Source organism: Crocodylus porosus, unplaced genomic scaffold (assembly GCF_001723895.1).
Source record: "Crocodylus porosus isolate Cpor-Errol unplaced genomic scaffold, CroPor_comp1, whole genome shotgun sequence".
NCBI lineage: Eukaryota > Metazoa > Chordata > Crocodylia > Crocodylidae > Crocodylus > Crocodylus porosus.
The window spans coordinates 34,638,070-34,657,510 of NW_017728906.1; the positions used below are offsets into that span (position 1 = coordinate 34,638,070).

A 19,441-nucleotide genomic window follows, 5' to 3' on the forward strand; every position below is an offset into this window, starting at 1 on the left:
AAAGCTTTAAATAAAAGTTGTACTTAAAAATAACATGTATGTAGATTTTGTTTATCTTTATCTTTTTTCATTTTTTTTGGATGCTTTTGGCCCTGACCATAAAGCATTCATGCCAAATAGGTCTTAAATGTAACCCTAGGTCAAAAATCCAACTGCTCAGTTTTCATAGCAAGCTGCTCACAGTGTAGATCACCATGATGTACCCTGCATTCAGTTTTTGTACAGATCTCCCACTGACATCAATCGAAATTCCACACTGGACAGGAATAGAGTATATGAGAGACTGATGGAGCAATTGCAGCAGCAGGACTTTCTCTCATGCAAATTGTGACTAGGGTTATGGGAGAATTGGTAGTTGGACTTTGCAAGAAGCCTTGCACATCCTATTTTCTGTTTTCTGTCAGTCCTCTTAGGATCCTGTCTACTTCCTGCTTTTTTCCTGCATTTGACTTTAGTTTGGACTTCAACAAAGTTCCACTGAAACCAACAAGTGTCTCTTGCTTTCTCATTGAAACAATGCAAACTTTTCTAGCCTATGTAGTTGGGAAGTGAGTCCAAACACTGCAGCATGCGCTGAGGTAGCCACTCAGACATATTTTTAATGGCCACTTAGCACTACTCTGCAAGTAGAAGAGGGAGCCATCATCCTGTGGCAGCTTCACACTCCCTGTCCAATTTGGGGAGGCTGGAACCACCAATACTGCTAGCCTAGTGTGGGGCCTAGCTCTCCAGGCACACTCTAGATAGCTCTCACCTAGCCTATGGCTGACTATACCCAATCATAGTCCCAAATCTTAAGTGAAGATGCCATAAGAGTCTACATTACTGTATATAAGGTGTGGGGCTTTCTGTGCTTTTCCATAATATTTTTTTAGAACTTAGAGGAATTCTTAGTCTGGTGCATGGCCAATGATGATTCAGTTCTCCTCAGAGCATTGTTATATTACAAAGTATATTGATGTTTTAACATTTATGCTTCACTGGTCATTTACAGGTTAACATTAACGGCATTTAATTCAGTGGACCAAATTCATCATTGCTATACAACAGTGCAGTTCCATTGAATTCAACACTGAATATAGTCTATTAAGTAGTACTTTATAATCCGTTTGGCTTTCTCTTATTATCTCACCTTGGTTTTTTCCTCTTAACAGAAGTGTGATGTCCAGGACAATGTTTGCCAAAAGAATCAACTATACCAGATAGAAAAATACAAGGGAAACAAAGATTCCTATGAGGTAAAGCTCGTTCTTATAATGCTTTGAAACTGGACTAAGTTTGAGAATTCCCACTGATTGTGAGCACAACTGACACATTTCTGGCTCTGTAGAAGAAACAAATAATTCTAAGGCCGGAGAAATAGTGAAAGCACCTTACAGGAGATACTAACCCAATTCCAAAAATTGCCAGGAAGGTTTGGGCATCTTCATTAGAAAGAAGGGACTGATCTCAGGCTTGTACAGAAAATATTCTTACCTCTGAAAGGTAAAAGTAATGCCCCCTTCCCCAAAGTGTAAACTTGAAGTGACTCTTAGCTACAGTGAAAAAAATAAGATAGGGATGTCTTCATTTGCAGCTGTCTGGGAATACTCATGAAACGATTAAGTTCATAACAATTGCTAGTTGCTAAAACTCTTGTGTTCCCCCTCAAATATATCCTGCAGTAATACAGACTGCATGAAGCTGCATAACATTGTTCTAGAAACATTAAAAGGAAAACTGTGTGCTTCAACAATAACTTCCAGTTTAAATTAATAAATTAAGCCTTGTAATATCACCAGTCTCTTCTTTCCACAAGTTGCAAGTGGCTTTCATTTACATTATGCTGTCTATGTATATCTTTGTAATTTTGGACATCATTCAGCCAAGGGGCCAAGGCATGCATATGTAAAGACAATTGCCACTCCCAGACACAGATAGAAGGAGACATTATTGGATTGGGCAGCCCAGGACATTGTCCGCCTGCAGTGGGGAAATCAACTCCACAATAGAGAGGCAACTGAGAGAAATGGCTCTTTAGCCAGAGGGGATGCAGGAGCCTCAGGGAGACGCGAAATTTCTAGAGGATTCTGTTGACTCATGAGTGATTAGAATAATACTGATGAGAGAGGACAGCTACCTTTGGAGGTGTTTTAGAGTCTAGGTAGGATGGAACTGGGGACATTGAATCTCAGGCTTTGGAGGTTCAAACACCCCAGCTGTCAGGGCTGGCAGAGTCTGCACAAAGGCTGAACTCTGGAAATACTAGCAGGACTTTCGGGAGGTGTAGCTAGATGAGAGGGTAAAAAAAACCTTACTGTTTTGTTTTTCTTCAAATCTGTGGTCATATTTGCTTGTATAATTTATCTCTCCTACATAATAGATTGTTCTGTTTTGTCTCCTAGCTGATGGCCTATGGAAAGAATGCAGGTTATATTTCAAGCTAGTCCTTTCTATGGAAAGGGAAACCCAATTTTTTTTTCACAAACCAATAGGGAGGCCACCAGTTCCTGCAGCTGCAGGGTCCAGTATAAGGGCAGTGCAGCTAAGGTTTGTAGGGATAGGAATTATCCCAGGGCAACCTCAGTCTGTCTGTGGGGACAAGTGGCCTCACAGTGGGGAGAAACTCAGGACTCTGCGGGTCCCGCATGGACAGGTTTGTCACAATGATGGTATTAAAAATGGTTTCCCAAGCCAAAGTTCTTTGATCAGATTGATATTGCAACTGGTTTTGTTTATTTGTTTAAAAGTGCATTTGCTGATTTAACAGACACTTTGAATTGCAAGCCAGATGGAAGTATCAGGGCAAAGCACATATCACACTTTATATATATAAAAGGAAAATAATTTTTTTAAATGTATCAGCTGTGAATAGACTGAGGGAATATAATATTTCAAGAAGTACTTTAGTAATTTGTTTCAAACTCTTTCCCTGCCTGACTCTTACCCTCAAACACATGCTGTGTATCTCTTGTTGAAGTCAACAGGAGTTACATGCATGTGTCTGAAGACTACTGAAATTTTTCCCTATAAGCACGTATAGATTTTAGACCATTGGATACAAATCATACCACACAGTGGGGGCACTACAATGGTTATAGCAGTACAACTCCTGGTGTAGATACTGCTGTGGTTAGTCCCTGTTCCTGTGTGGGACCTATATTAAGCACCTTTCCATCAGCATAGCAACATTCATAGAGTTATTGTGCTGCATTTATTATACCAGGGCAGGTAAAGCTTTACAGCTGTTGTGTGCAATTATACCCTAAAATGTTGTTGCAGCATGTTTGGAAAACATTCCAGGGAGAAAGCAGCAATCTACCATGAAATTATTACACCTCATAAATATAAAAAGCAGGCTTAATGTCACAGGTATAACCTGGAAATGGGGGGGATTGGGGTCACTATGCTACAATGGCTATGAGCTGAGAGTCCAGAGCTGAAGGATCAAAGCAGAGGATACACGCTGGGAAAAGGTTCAGACAGGGACAATAGAAGAAAAGCTGGGAGCCAAAGATCATGGAGCAGCCAGGAATCAGGAGCTCTGAGAACAGATCATGAACCAGGAGCACTGGGGCTAGATAGCTTCCATTGAGACAGATTCCCTTCTGTCAGAGCATTGTAAGGGCTACTGTGTACAGGCGGCAGCCACACCAAATACTCTAATAGGAGCCATCATTGAGTCCCATCTAGGCTACCAGGGTTGATTGGGGCTAAGCTGAACAGCACATAGACAGACTCCTGGCAATTATAAGAAAGGAAGAAGATGAAACAAATGCTAGTATTCTTAATTCCAATGAGAATTATGGTCTAAGGCTCCAAGCCTACAAAAAATGATCCAGTTGTTTAACTTTGAGCCTAGGAGTAATCTCATGTATGTCAAATTTTACAAGAGCAGGACCTAAATACATACAGCAAGCACAGATTTTAAAAACTGAATGAATTAGTAAGACCTTGTGTGGTTTGTGCTTGTGCTTATTCTGTGTCAAACAAGGCCCGATCTTGACTTGGGGGCCAGTGGGCACTATTGCAATACAGCTCTACAATATTACAGAAGAGAAGATGAACTACTAGTGCACTCGCACGTAAAGAGAAACCATTCAGGAATAACTTCTCTGACAAGGTTCTACCAAAAGAACATTTCTGTCTGTTCATTTCTTCTTTTTGTCTCTTTGAGTCCCACTGAGTCTCTCAGGTTATGTAGCTTTGAAGACCTGACACCTATACACAGGACTGTCCCTAGACTGCTGGCTGTCCTGGGGGAAATTTTAGTATCAGGCCCTGCTTCACCAGAGATAATGATAATAATAATAATTGGACAACAGAAAAAAAATTACCATTTTTGGGCCCCCTTTCTGTCTGGGCCCCAGATAGGCCCCAGTTCTCCCGTGCCTGTGTCCGGCCCTGCCTACACCTGATCTTCCTTTATTCTTCTCTTTGAGGAATTTTCCACTCTCCGATTCACAGACCTCTGCCAAGAGATTGTTGAAATTAGTTTCAGCTTGGATATGGCCAAGCTGTTGTCTGCAAATGCACTCATTTAAATGGGAGCCATCAAGATTTAATGACCTGCTGTTGTCCCTGGTCCAGGGGAGACATGACACTTCACGGATTCCATGTGACACCGGCACGTTCAGTGATCGGGAGATTTCATAACATTAGCCTCAGCTCCTAAGATGGACACAGATGCACCAAATCATCACCTAGCACCAAACAAAGTCAGGAGCACTGGTCCCTAGCTAAACAATGCCTTGTGCATGTATCTGCATGTTGCCATGGAGACTGTGCAGACACATTTCTGTAGGTTCTGCAGCAGCTGGTGGAGATCTTTCCACATCCCTGTAATGTACAGAATGCAAATGAACCTGACCGTGGATTTGGTGGTTCCACACCATTAGCTCCCCAGATTGCGCAAGTATTGGAATAAGGGACTAGCAGCAGGCTTAGCAAGCTTCCCCTCTCTCACAGAGCTTGCTAGAAGGGGACGTTTGCATAAGCTCTGTGGTGCTAGTGCTGAGATTTCTGTGAGATGCAAGGCAATGTATATTCTGTACTCACGTGTGATATTTTTAAAAGCTTGCTTCAATTTAGTAATTCAGGAGAGGTGTAAGGAAAAGCAATTACGGATGGGACTAGGGTGATTGGGAGCAGTAATGGTAGACTGAAATTGCCCCATGTGGAGGATCCAGGAAGGCTAGACTGGGGCTGACATGGGAAGGGAGCTGAAGGACTCTGATTGAGGTACTGGGAACTAGTGTCACCTGGTCCTACTATAACAGTAAGGTATCAACAATATAAATACCCATTATCTTCTTTTTGATCCCATTGCTGGGGTTAGCCTAGTTTGTATGATTGGTGTCAGGGTAGGAAATAGTATAGGATGAGATAATTTCAAATCTTTCTAAGTATGATATACCGGTATGGCTTATTCATAATGTAAGCTGGATACATGCAGTCTGTTGAAGACTGAATATTGATAGCTCTTCTGAAGGAAATCTTCCTTACTTTTCAAAATACAATGACACTTGGTACCTTGGGACTTTGCAGGTTTTGGGGTGTTGGAGGTTTTTGGTTTTGGATTTTTTCCTTCTGGAGAAAGTAACCCTTGTAAACTATATAAAATGAGTAAGAAACCCTTTGCACCATCTATCGAGGGTGAAGTATTTCATTGACAGTACAGAAGATGCAACTTTCCTTTTCACCTGGGTAATTGCATCTGTACAATATGACTGCGTTGTTCTTCCTTGTAAAATATTACAGCAACACGAGGACTGCGCAGTCATGTGGACCGTGTTCCAGAGCAGGCCAGTGGATAGTTCTGGTTTAGCTCTGCCTCATGCAATCATGAAACTAAAAATAGCTGTGGTTTCAAAGTGCCCTGCCATCTCACTGATGCTGTATCAACCAAAATGCAGATGCTGTCGTCATTCAACTGAAAGAATGCCTGGCTGCGTACAGTCTTGATTGCCTCTTTTTGCCTGGAGTTACTTGCCATTCAGTCCTTTATTCAGACCTTTAAAAAACAGGTCTGAGCATTTTATTATTATAATTATTATTTTTAGAGGATCATTATACATTGAGATTATACTTACTATGGGAGTGCCTAAGAGCCAGCCACATATAGGGCTATACTGTGCAAAGTACTGGACAGATGCAAGAGTAGCCAGCAGTCCTTGTCCCATAGAGCTTGCAATCCAAGTAGACAAGACAGATGCAGGTTGGGTGAAGTGATAAAACAGGGCTGAAGATGTCGTGTTAATTCCATGATTATTTTTTCCAAGTGGATATAGTTAGGAACAGGTAGGTTAAATAGAAAGAAAAGTAAAAAGAGATAGGAAATTGCAGGGAAGGGGTGAGGGTGACAGGGCTGGGGAGAAGAGGGTAAGAGGAGTAGGTGGGAGGTAAAATGGGGGGGAAGAGACTGAAAGATGGGGGAGGGGTAGAAATTAAAAAAAAAAAAAGCAGTTCACGATCAAAGCAGTCAAAAGTTCTGTGGGTGCACGTACATGAGCTGCCCACTGCACAGTTGTTACTGCGTGGTCATTTAGTATTTGCATAACCAAGTACTAAATGACTGCCCAGTAACCAGTGTTATTGTGCAGTACTGTCCCAGCATGGTTGCCTGGTAATGATTACTGTTCAGTAGCTTGTTACTACTGCGCAGTAGCATTGCATCATGGTTTGTACCTGGCAACACTACTGCGCAATAGTAATGTGCTACTGCGAAGTAAATGTCTCATGTAGATGTGCCCTAATTGCCCTAAATCCCTGACTTAGCTGCTTCTGTAGCTACCCCTCCTGGCTGGAGTGTCTGGCTATCTTTTCTCAAATTTCCCAACATGGTAGGGGCAAGGGTGATGGGAAGGCACCAGAGTGGGTATTCTCCCTTGCACACTTGTGGGTCTGGGGTCTGATCGTTTACAGATATGAAGGAAGTATGTGCTTCAAATAATTTACCAAGTAGATAGAATGAGACAGACATGCAGTTAAAACCACATGCAGTGTTCTGACAATGTAAGGGTTAATCCAGTCATCTGCACACTAAGGCTGTGTAAAACTTTGGTCCCTGATTCGATTCGGTGGAGATTTGGCCCGATTAGGTGGCCGAATCTCCAAACCCAAATTGAATCAGAGGACCCTTGAATCTTTCCAAATCAGTTCAAAAAGATTCAGCGATTCGGACAGCTTTAAATGTTTTACTATATACCTCTAGGTAGCAGGCAGCTTGTGAACACTGCAATGCTGGGGCACATGGAGTGTGCCCCCCATTGTGCCCCTGTGGGATGCTCCATGTGCCACAGAAGCGCAGGGGGCTCCCCAGTGTGCTTGGCAGCAGACCTGGGAGTAGACCAGAAGCACTTCCAGTCCACTTCTGGGGCTGCAGGGGAGCACGCTGGGGGGTCCCCCTTGCCTCCCCCTGGCTCAGTAACTGGTGCCTCCTGGGTCTGGGGGGAGCACCTGGGGCCCCCCTGTGACCAATCACCAAGCTGGGGAAGGCATGGAGGGGTCCCCCTGCGCGCTCCCCAGTAGATCTCAAAGTAGACCAGAAGTACTTCTGGTCCACTTCCGGGTTTGCAGCCAAGCACACAGAGGCCTTCCCCCACCCCCCATTGTGCTCCTGTGGGATGCTCCATGTGCCCCAGCATCGCAGTGTTCACAAGCCGCACTGGTACCACAAGGTATGTAGGAAAAACTTTTAAAGCTGTGTCTATGTCCGAATTGCTGATTCTCTGAATTGGCATCAAATCTTCAGATTTGGCTGAATCGAATCAGGGACAGTGGTCTGAATCAACAAATCGAATCACTGTACCCGATTCAGGCCTAATCCGAATCAGATAGGGCCCGCTTCACCCACCCCTACTGCACAGCCTGAGAGCAGTTTTGCTGCTCAATAGAGAGCTCCAGAGATTCTAAGAAAGATCTCTTCTCCACTACTAGAAACACCTTTGTAGCTTTTTTTTATGAGGTTGTAAAGTCTAAAGGGCACTGTTCTTCTCTGACTCACTGGAGCCCTTCCTCATGAATATTTAATCTTCCAAAGTACAAAGATCTGTGAAGAGGGAAGAAATTGGGAGCTCCTCCTTATGGTCCATGTGCGGTGACAATAAAGTATCCAAGCCATGAGAACTCCCAAGAATGTCATAACGTCCTTTTAATGTAATGGTCTCAAACCTGTTAGTTATCATAGTCCGTTGCAATCTGAAATTAACATCTGCCTGTTCATCCAAACTAGTTTTCCCATCTTATATGTACGTATACCGATTTGTCACTGTCAGGTAGCCAGTGAATACCCATTATTGTAAGATGAGCGAGCCCCTTGTTAATTAATATTTTCGTCTATCAAGACGATATAAAATTGGTTCTCATCCTTGTTAGACTCAAGGCACCCTTTAGAAAATGCCACTTCTCAGCTTGTACCACAATAGAGCAAAATTTCTTTGCAAAGAACTCAGAAAGACCCCAGCAGGTCAGCATCTTAATGATACTGTGGATTCCTATTTGAAATCTCTGGGTTTGTCTTGTGAAATGTATTTAGCTGCATGCCCCCCTAACAATACTGATATCCCATGGCACCCTTAAAAAGGATCTAACAGCTCCTTGGTGCTGTGGCACTCTGGTTGAGAACTCCTTCATTATACCCAGACAGAATGGCAGGAAAGAGCTCTAAAGCATAATTAAACAGGAAGACTTTGAATAACAAAGATTTTTTCAATAAGATACTACAAAGAGAAAGAGAACAATGCAAGGAGTGTTGCTTTATACAACTTTTTTTTCAGCCTGCAGCCAGGTCCAAAATTGTACTAGGAAAATCTTCCTAGGAAAGTGGCAAATTCTGACAGCCTTTGAACTGCTTCTAAATGTGAATTGCAAATGTGAGGCTGATTTTCAGACATAAGTTAGAGCCTTCAGCTCCTGCTGAAATCAGTGGAAGCTGAAAGTGCCCTGTACCTTGCAGAAGCCCCCTTCATTAAAAGTTGCTAACACGTTTACATTTTAAAAACAAATTAGAAGAAAACAATATTATTTCCGACATTGTCCTGTGCACAGGGTGTACCTTTTTTCCTGTTAGCATTTGACCTAAATTCTTGTTTTAAGATGTACAGGTTTAATAGCCAACACCCAAATCACATAGCAAGAAACAGACAGACAAAATTCATTGTCTCACTGTGCACCCCTCGCATCTGTATGGTACTGCTTGCTAAACAGCTGTAAAATACTACCAGATCTGAATGATGGTCCTTTACACCCAAGGGGACATGACAATACAAGGTGGCAGGCAGTGTAGGTTGGGACTCTGGTATGGACAGACAGAACCATTACACCAAATGAGAAGTAGGTGGAGGGGTGGCAGTTCAAGCAGATCCATTGGTTTTATCTGCTCCATGTGTCTGCTCTATCCTACTGTAAATGGCAGCTAAACCACAGTCATTTAGCAGCCTTTTCTCATCTGGGCATAAACTATCACAGTTCAGCTTTGCTTACATTTCTGAACAGCAATGGATCCACTAAACAATTACAGTGGATCAGGTGACACATTCATAAGCAAAAAGACACCCCTTCCCCTGCTTCTGAAGTGATATAATGGTTTCAACCTTCTACAGCCCTTACATATTCAGGCTTGGAACAAGACACTGAATCAATCTCTATACAGAGGTTAGGCGAGCTGGGTCAAACTAATTCAATGCCTCTTCCAAGCATGTGCTGCACTTGGTGCATGGGCGCACCAAGCTAAAAGTAAAGTGCTGGGTTTTTTTGTTTTTCATGTCTGTAAGCAGCCTAAATGACTTGGGAGTTTAAACTTCTTTAAAGCTTTGCAGTTCACCTTTTAAAATGTCAGAGGAAATATAATAAGCAGGAATCAAAGGGTTTTCTCTCTGTTTTAAATTTGGAAGCAAATTTCAGATGTGAAAGAGCAGGAATAAGCATGTTCTTACTCCAGCAAGGTCTCCTAGGACGAAGGGCCTCTGAAGAAAGAGCTTTTCTTTTGTATGAATTTGTGAAAACAACTTCCACGCCACACTCCTTTCAGAGTAGAGAGCCATGAAATCACATGGAACTGATAAGAGGAAAATGTTACGTGGAAAGCTTAGTTGTTTTGAGTAGCCAGATGCATTCCTTTACATCTCTTTTGAATTCAGCCAGATAGCACTGTTTTTACTTCTGTGATGTCTTAGGTCACTTAAGCTTTCAAAAATAAACCAGACTATTTTTGTGTGCTCTGTAACTTACAGGACAAAAAACTCAAAGAACAAGAAAAGAAAGGGGAGCTTCCTCATCGTCCACTCCCAAAGAAACCAGACAAAAGTCCAACTTCTTACAGGCAGCCATCTTCCTGTCTCATCACACAGGTACAGAACACCAAGGCACCGTTGAAAGACCGAAAAGTCACCAAGCCTGGCGCTCCAGAGAAAGGTTGGTCGAAGTCATGTGTGTATGTGTGTGGTACATGCATGTGGGGATGGGGGGTGTATTTGTGGAGGTTGCAAGTAAAAGAAGTGAACAAAATATGCATATTTCAAACAACATCTTAGAGATGATGGCAATTTTGGATCTTTAGTTTTGTGTCTCCTGATTTGCCATATGATAGAATTTCCATGGCTTTTTAAGAAGACTTCCTCCCCATATTTAAAGATTTTTATACCGGCATATTAAGAACTGCACCAGGCTCCCTAGACCAGGGCTGCTTCAGTCTCTAGAGGAGTGACACTGACCAAGAAATTTCCTTCCACTGGTAAGAAGAGCAAGGAGGACAATAACCAAGTATGAGAAAAGGTGTGGTAACTAGGAGCTTCTGGGGGAGTGGGGATGGAAGAGAGGAATGGGATACTAGAAGAAAGAGAATCAGCCAGACAAGAAGAAACAAAGGGAAAACCCCAAATGACAAAAGCTTTCTCCCCTTTTTGTTTCTTGAATTTAATCTAGGAAAATACAAATAGAACAGAGATAGTAGTGAATCTGCATTCATCATACACGGTAGAAAGCACTCTGGTGATAGGATGGGTACATGGGGAGCCCTGACAAAACAAAGGAATTAAACAGAAAATGAGGATTCAGTAGGCAAATGAGAGTAAGTATATGGAGGCAGGACTGTGGGAAGAGCGAGGGGCCCAGTGTATATCGGGTGAGGACAGTTAATAATGTGCATGGAGGCAATTCCTATCTTTGTGGATCCACATGCTAATTTACATTCACATTTATCATACATTTTCTAGTAAACCAACATTTCGTTCATTTATTTCAATTTTCAAAAGACACTTCCCTGGCAGCGCAGGTGCCTCTGCCATGAGTTAATAGTAGATAGAGCTTGTCAGAAATGGGACATGTTTTCGGTGAAAAATTTCCACAGTAATGAAAAATTTTCCTTTTGTTCAAAATTTCTCATAGGGTTTTTTGTGTTGCTTTTTGGTTGGGGGGAGTTGGGGTGATTTTTTTGTTTGTTTGTTTTGGGGGTTTTTGGTAAATAAAATTATTTTGGCTGCTTGGTGTCTTCTTTCCTTTCCATGTTTTTCTGAGACACAAATCTGAAAATCTTCCAGATTTTGACCCCAAAAAAGTCTCCTCATTGGAAAAATATTTGGACAAAAAAATTGCCAACTTTAGAATGCAGACTAGTCCAATAAAATCAATAAAACCTCAGTGTAAGTAAGCGGGGACTCTAATTACACACAGATCTCATCATCTTTTCAAGACTTCACAACCATGCAGTAAAAACATGTTTCTACTCGCACTGGTTTTGGTTGCAAGCAGCTCAGTGCAGATACCAACACTGTGCAGAAATTATAATCTTTTTGGTGCACTGTTGTTTTATTCTTGAGCTAAATCCTAAAAGCCTTTTCCATTTACATTCAGCTCTTACTCAGGGAAAATTCTTGCTGTAACCAGTGCAATAAATTCTGCTTATAAATAAATTATGTTTATTAAAACAGTATAAATCTGATCAATGTAGTCCATACTTTATCATATATGTATAACACTGAGAGCAGATTTCAGTATATAATTAATTATTATCACACACATCTCTAGGCATTTGGTGGACAAAAACTACAGTCCCTGTTAAGAATCCTGAAAAGTTCTAAGAAGTTAAAAATAAGAAAAAATATGAATTCTCAAAACTTTGTCCAGAAGTTTACAGTGGACCAAAACTATTTAAGGTATAAAAGTGCATTTGCAGATTCAGTTTCCTTTCTTAATGAGTCAGTGAATTTATCCTGCCACTGACAATATTGGCAGATAAGAAACCCACAGAAGAAACGCATAAAATAAAAACCACAGCTTTTTTTCCTTGACCACTGAATGTATCCCAGTAGGCCATACAATTATTACAGGGCATCTATCATACTTGGTAAAACTTCTCTCGAATATGAGGTCAAACACTGCCTGCCCTAGGCCATAGAAAGAGAGATTCAGTATAATTGACTTTTCTGTTTTCTTTTTCTGTTTGGTAGATTCCACTAATGGATTAAGTCCTTTCCATGAATCCGGTTCAGCCAAGATAGGTTGCGTCACTTCCTGTTCTCTAGAATATCTTGAAATCCAGCAACCTCTTCCACGAACCCCTAGACTCCTTAAGAGGCATGATTCTCCTCAGCAAGAACCTACACGAATTGGAAGTCAGACAAAGGATGCTCCTTTGATTCTGAATATTGTGCATTCTTTTGAGTCTGTTGACAGAGAGGACCAAATAGATCAAGTTTCTCCTTCCCATCAATATAGAATTTTAAGCTCACCAGTGAATTTTCCTTATAAAAGCTCAAGTGAAAGGACACTGTCTCCACTTTTCCCTCCTCGAAGTGCATCTCCTCTCAAAACTCCAGCTCACTCAACTCAAGTCTCTTTCACATATGAAGAAAAGACAAGTCCTTTAAGAGAAGAAGTTGTATCCCCTACTCAGCCAATTTCCAATCCTTTGGGGAGCCCTAACTGTGTTAAAAGCAGAGGTAGATTCCCCATGATGGGAATTGGACAGATGTTGCGGAAGAGGAATCAGACAATGCAGTCAACCGCTGACAAGCCACTGGAAGCAAGAATGCCTCCATTGCAGCAAATGAATCCCGCACAGATTTCATTCAATGCAGTGGATGCTGTCAATGGTCCGTGTTAATCCAATACTCTTGATAGCAAGGATTTGCACTGCTGCTTTCTGGGACTTAACATTTTTTAGAAGAAGGGAAAATTGCTGGCATGTTACTCTCTATATAATATATTATAACATACAACCCAGAAACAGTCCACTTGTAACATAGCAATGGGTTCTTTTAATTGAAATTGAAGAAGAGGTCCCACTCGGGCTGTTAAGAAAATTTAACAAAGGTGACCTTCTTTAACATTTTAGAGACTGTACAGTGAAATGTCTTAAAAGATGTACTGAAAACTCTACTTCAGTAGATATTTTTCCTGCCCTGTTCAAATGTCACATTAAGATTTACGATATTGAAAGAATAGCAAGCATAGCAGGCTGACGCAACTATATTATCTGAATTAGCCATTGGCTTTGTGGTGCCATGACTACTGGTCTTAACCTGAACCAGTTGTAAGACTACAATTGACCTTTTGTCTGTACTCTACAGTACATTATACTGTCACAGGCAGTGCTGATGTGGCTCAAGAAGAGGGAAAACTAGAAATTGCATTGCTGAAACCAAGGTGTGCACCACTAATTCAAGAACAGGCTTCACCAAGAAGAAAAAGCAGGTCAGTGAGACCCTGGAAAAAAAGCATGAGCGGTGAACATTCAGAACAAGTGAAGGCACTGATCAGCAAAGCAGATTTTACTGTTAGTCATACAAGTTAGCTAATAGTGGAATCATTTTTTTCTTAAAGAAAATTTTTCATTTACTAGGAGAAGTTATTGAAAAGAATCATGATTATTTAAAAGCGAATTTCTTCAGATTAAATATCCCCCCTAAATTCATCTTGCTTTCATTAGATGGATCCGCAAGTGGATACTTAAAACAGAGATCCTAATTGCAACATACTGTGCTTGAACAATCCAGTCACCTCTTATTTTTGTAGCGTATTAGTTTTGTGAAACACTTTAGAAAATAGAATTAATCCTTGTTTTAACAAAACAGCACTGGACATACTTGAAGGCTTCCCTGGGAGACTGCAGTGAAATAAATGTTATTCAGGACATGTCAGTTAGTACCAGTGTCATTACAAACTGCAAGGGGGTAATACAAGTAGTACCAATATTCAGTAGTGATCTGAGCTAGTAAGATTTACTTTCCTAACAGGCAACAGGTTCTACCCATTGGGTTTTTTTTGAGTAAATGATACATCTTAATTTGGTGGTCAACATTTTGGCACCAACTTTTTTGCAAATCATTTGATGTAAATGTAGAAAGTTTAACCAAAGACTATTCCATGGTCTGTCTTTACTGTGCTTAGGTATGAGTTGTATGTACAGGACTGTTTGCTACCTGCCAGTAGGAACTTGGCTTCCTGCTGGATAACCTCCAGCTTTTTCCCATTGAATAGTTAGTGGGTTCTAATGTCTTTTTAGAAAGTAAAGCAGCAACAAATAGCAAAAGCAGTTGGCTCGGGATAGGTGGGGGAAATATAGGAGCCTTCTTCATCTCAAGATCATCATTTTGAATCCACCTCATATCTTCATGGGCATTATTATTTTCATTTGCATTAAGCACTAGAGTTCCCACTGAGATCAAGGCCTCATTGTGCTAGGAGTTATATACACATGGAATACAGGATGCTTCTTATTCCAAAAAACCTTTCAGGCTAAATTCACATGACAGACCAAGAGTGGGAGAAAAGCAGGTTCAAGGAGGTGAAGTGATCCATCCAAGGCAGAGCCAGGAGTAGAATGCAGATCTCTTGATTCCTACTCCTATTCCCTAGACCACCCTGTCTCCCATACCATTATTCTAGGCTGATGGCCTACGTGAAATGAATCCATGGTTAGCCCAGGTAGACTGATGGGACAGCTAGCCATATCCCTCAAACAGTCCTTACATATTTTAATACTTGGTGGCAACGTCATGGCCATATGGTTAGGACAGAATGGCCATGGAAAATGAACTACCTTCTCACCACTAGACAGGAGACTATCAGGTCAGAGCTGAAGTTAGATTGAGAGTCAGTATGGGGAAGTTAGTGCTGTTTCTACTTGTACTGTTGCTGAAATAGGCCAAAAAGTATATATATATATTTTTGTCCCCATATCATCCTAATGGTATTTAAAAAAAACTTAATACATAATTTTACATAACTTTCGATTTCATTTGTATCATTCGCCTTCATATTTAATGGTTCATTTGACCTCTTTGGTTTGTCACCCACAAACTTACCTTGTTTTTTTTTTTAAAAAAAAAAAAATCATATATACACACTAAGAACCTGAAAACGCTTGAATTCAAATCCAGTGTTGTGAGAAGAATTTACATAACAGCCTGTGCATGCTTCAGACTTGCATACATAATTATGTTGCAAACACTAACTTGAACTATACACTCAGGTTTATTTGGAACCCAATAAAAGGTTGGGGGAGGCAGGAAAGAGAAGTGTATTTTTTTGTGAACACACAGTAAATATATGTAAGTATCAGAATGAAAACAGAAATGTTAAATCTTTTATTATTTTATTATATTTATATAGAATATACGAGTATCACATTGGTAAACATAAATATGTATCCAACTTAGCCAGCAGCTACTTATCAGTCTGCAGTGACCATATAAAGAAATTACAAAAATGTAGTAGTGTAAATTCCAGGAAAAAACCTCTGATCATTTTGTCATTCTTTAGCAAAAAATGTATTTGTTATCATTATTAAATATATGTACTTTTTAAATGAGATCTCAATGGAATGCTGATTTTGTTTGCCAGATCACCAAGCACCAGACATGTCCAAGCATAAAATGAAAATATTATGGTATTGAAGTAATTATCACTAGTATTACCTTAATATTACCTGCCACCAAAAGCCATTTCTTTAAATTTTGCAACTGACTTTTGCATACAAATTCTGATTCATCTAAGAAGCAGTTGAGCATATGATTGACTTGAAGCATGTAAGCAGTTCCGTTGATCAGAACTTGGGCACTTGTTTGAGTACTTTGCTGGACCAGCATGTTCAGTAGGTCTAGAATCATGGACTTCAGATCACTGGGGCTATTCAAATGCTTAAAGTTAGCATATCATTCATATTAAAATGCTCTGCTGGACTCAGCCCATACAGTCACATATAGCTGTCAAATTGTTTTGTTTTTAACATATCTCTTGTTATTCCCCACAGTACTTTAGAATACTGCTTGTTCCCCTACCATACTTCTCTTGGCCTGATTCAAGGCCATGATGAACTTAAACCATTTCTTTGAAAATACACAGTAGGGTGACTTTGTCCAGATTTACATAATCCATACCAGGGTGTTGCATGTGTTCAGCAGAGCAGAAAGGGAGGTTCAGCTTCTGCTTGTAAAAGTATTGGGGTTAACTTTCTTGCAGAATTCAACAAATGAGAAATTAAATCAATAATATACCAAAATACTAGTGCACATGATTGTTAAAGGTGGTGCAGCTGTTAAATCCATGGTTTCCTTCACATTTTCACACTGGATATGACAAATCAAAACATAAATTTAAAATGGATACTTAAGCCAGCTTATCTAGAGTGTTGGGACCTCTGTGTACCACAATGGTAACCTGTCTGCAAAATTCCAGTGTGTAGCCAGGCATAACCATGCCTGGCAACGGAAAAGGGAAAAAAGAATCCATAATATTACATTCTGACCTTTCAGACCTGTGGTCTTTCTGAATTCTTTGCAACCAAAAATTTGCTGTAAAATTTTTCCATAGTCAAAAAATGAGTGAAAGCTAAGAACTACTGCCCGAGGATGAACTGTAACATTCCTTGGTGCTAATAAGAGCTCAGATACAGGACAGGATTGATGCTTTATTTATTTATTTATTTTTTACTTCTAGTGAAGTCTAAAAGCTTAAAATTAAAAACACTTCAACTGAGCCAAACTCATCAAAAACGAACATGACTCCATTGCTTTCAAGTGAGTTGATTTTGTCTCCTCAGATGTAAGGAGTCAGGTTTTTAGGGTGATATCTATTGGATGGGAGAGATGTTAGACAAGCTTTCTGGTACCAAATGCCCTTTCTTAGGTCTGGGAAAGAAACTAATACAGCCTAAGGTAAATGCAATGCAAAGGTGAACCCGTTACTTTTTTTTTAAACTGCATGGCCATGTCCACACATGGTGTGAGCTTTTGGTTCCCTGGGAACAACTAGCAGTGGCGTATCTTACCACCCCAGGGATGGTAGGGGAGGCTGGGGCAAGTACTGGGCTGGCCCCAGCAGCCTTACTTGGGGTCTGGGGGCCCCCCAAGGCTGTAGCAGTTACAATTCTGCTGTGCAGCTCCAGGCAGCCCGGCTCCACTTCCATGCTGTCCATGCGTGTGTTGCTCCACTTTTTCTCTGCACTGTTTTTTAGACCCCTGGATATCCCTCCATGCTGCTCCCTTGCAGCGTGGAGGACAGCTGAACGTGACCTGCAGCACCACATAACACATGGCCGTGCTTGTCTGGACACAGCCTATTATACATATATATATACATATACATATATATATATATATATATATATATTAAAAAACCAAACAAAAACAGTCACTTGAAGGACGGGGAAAAAAGGCATAACCCTGTGGAGCAAAGTAGCTACAAACTAAGTAAAGGGCAATTGAAATAGATAAACCTTATTATGTAATAGAACAAGACAGTTAAAAAGAGAAGAGGATTGTTACTACCTGCGTAGTGCAGAGGTTAGCAGAGGGAGCAGGTAAACTGTAATCGGCTATACAAACCATTGTTTGTATTTAACTTCTGGTTTTTAGTTATAAATTATTTCAAGACCCATCTTTTCCACACCTGAAAGATGTTTTGTGCCTGAAAGTTTATCTAACATCTTTCCCAACTATATAGCTAGTCCAATAAAAAGTCTTACCAAACAATGTTGCTTTTCATACAGTCCCTGAACTATAATTCTCCTCAAATGGTCACCTTTCCTGATTTTTTTCCTCCCTGTATTCCAACTGTAGAGCACAATGTAACAGCTGATTATATTGCTGATATTTGTTTTTTTTTCCTATCAAAATTTATCATAGTTCTGCAGAATACAATATATAAAAATCACTCTCTGCAGTTCTATTACAATGTGTGGCAAACTCATTAAATAATGAGTCTCTTATGGTCTCTAAGCCCCCTAGTTCTACTATTAGTTTTCCTTTCCTCGCACTGCAGGCTCAGTAAGAATAATTCAAAGGAATACTGGGAGCCAGTTCAATTTAACGTCATCACTTTTCAATAGAGAAATGGGCTCCTTCAGCAGTACGTGAACATGTTATTTGTAGCGGCTTTTCCATCAAGAAAGATTCTTAAGCATTTGATTCAAAAGACAAATAGGTTATACACTTGCACATATTTCCTTGGACATGTTTGCATTACACACAATTGCCTTTCAGGGTGACTGCTTATAGACAGTCAGTGGGGGCTCGAGAGATTAAATCATTTAGAGTTCTTTAAATATTTAGCAGTAAAGAAACATCTAATATTATATGCTCCATTACTTAGGTACAGGCAATTAGCAATTATTGGGGAAAAAAGATATAAGGATATGGCAGAACATAGAATCTGGAGTTCATTTAACTTTCTCTGCTGTGGACTGTTAATGCCTTGGCAGTAGTATGTGTCAGAAAGAAGGAATAAGAGCTTCATTGATTAAAGGCGAGCTGCAAAGTTTGTTTAGAAAAATATGGGCAATATCCTAAAGAATGGCTTGAATAAGTGATCGTATACAAATAGATTGAAAATGTGCATTTGAATAATAGTTCTTTTCTATTCACTAAAGCATAAACCCCATCATTACTTGTTTTGATTGCAACCAGTAAAGACATCAACACAACCTAAAGAGGAATAGGGAAAGTAGTGAAGGGCCAGACTTTAAAACATTTTTGCTCTTTTCTGATTTATAGACTAAAGTAAAACTAATGTCTTATGGTTAAACCACAGAGCTGCTTGTTGGAACCAATTGATTCTACTCCTATTTCTGTGAGAAACCCATATTTTCTGCTTGTTTGTGAACTTGGGCAAGCAACTGAAAAGTGTGTGCACCTCAGTTCAATTTGTAAAACGTCAGTCAGTATTATTCCATAGATACTGATAGCGTTGTCCAGCTAAGACTATTTAGTTCATCAAGCCCAGTGAGGACCCCCTAACCAGAAAGAACTCTATAAGGGCCTCACTATTTTTAGAAATACCAGACAACCTTATTATAACAAACCCTATTTAAAACACCCCTCCTTCTTTTAACCATCTTAACAGGGACTGATTTGTTCATTTTGATGCTGCAGTTGACTAAAGGATACTTTACGAACTCTTCTCCTGCTGCCATGGGGAACTCATTTTAATGGGTTTATACTGTGCGTCTCTTTTTTAACTCCAC

The 19,441-nt window shown here is 40.3% G+C and overlaps 1 protein-coding gene across 1 annotated transcript in view; it reads left to right on the forward strand.

Moving 5' to 3' along the window:
* HUNK (hormonally up-regulated Neu-associated kinase) overlaps positions 1–15,293 on the forward strand; it is an 80,031-nt gene extending 64,738 nt beyond the window's left edge. The window contains exons 8-10 of the mRNA XM_019528822.1: positions 1,155–1,238; positions 10,212–10,392; positions 12,426–15,293. Coding sequence (XP_019384367.1) covers positions 1,155–1,238; positions 10,212–10,392; positions 12,426–13,081 — 921 coding nt within the window. The 3' untranslated portion in view covers positions 13,082–15,293. The remainder of the gene's footprint in view (positions 1–1,154; positions 1,239–10,211; positions 10,393–12,425) is intronic.
* The last annotated feature ends 4,148 nt before the right edge of the window (positions 15,294–19,441 follow it).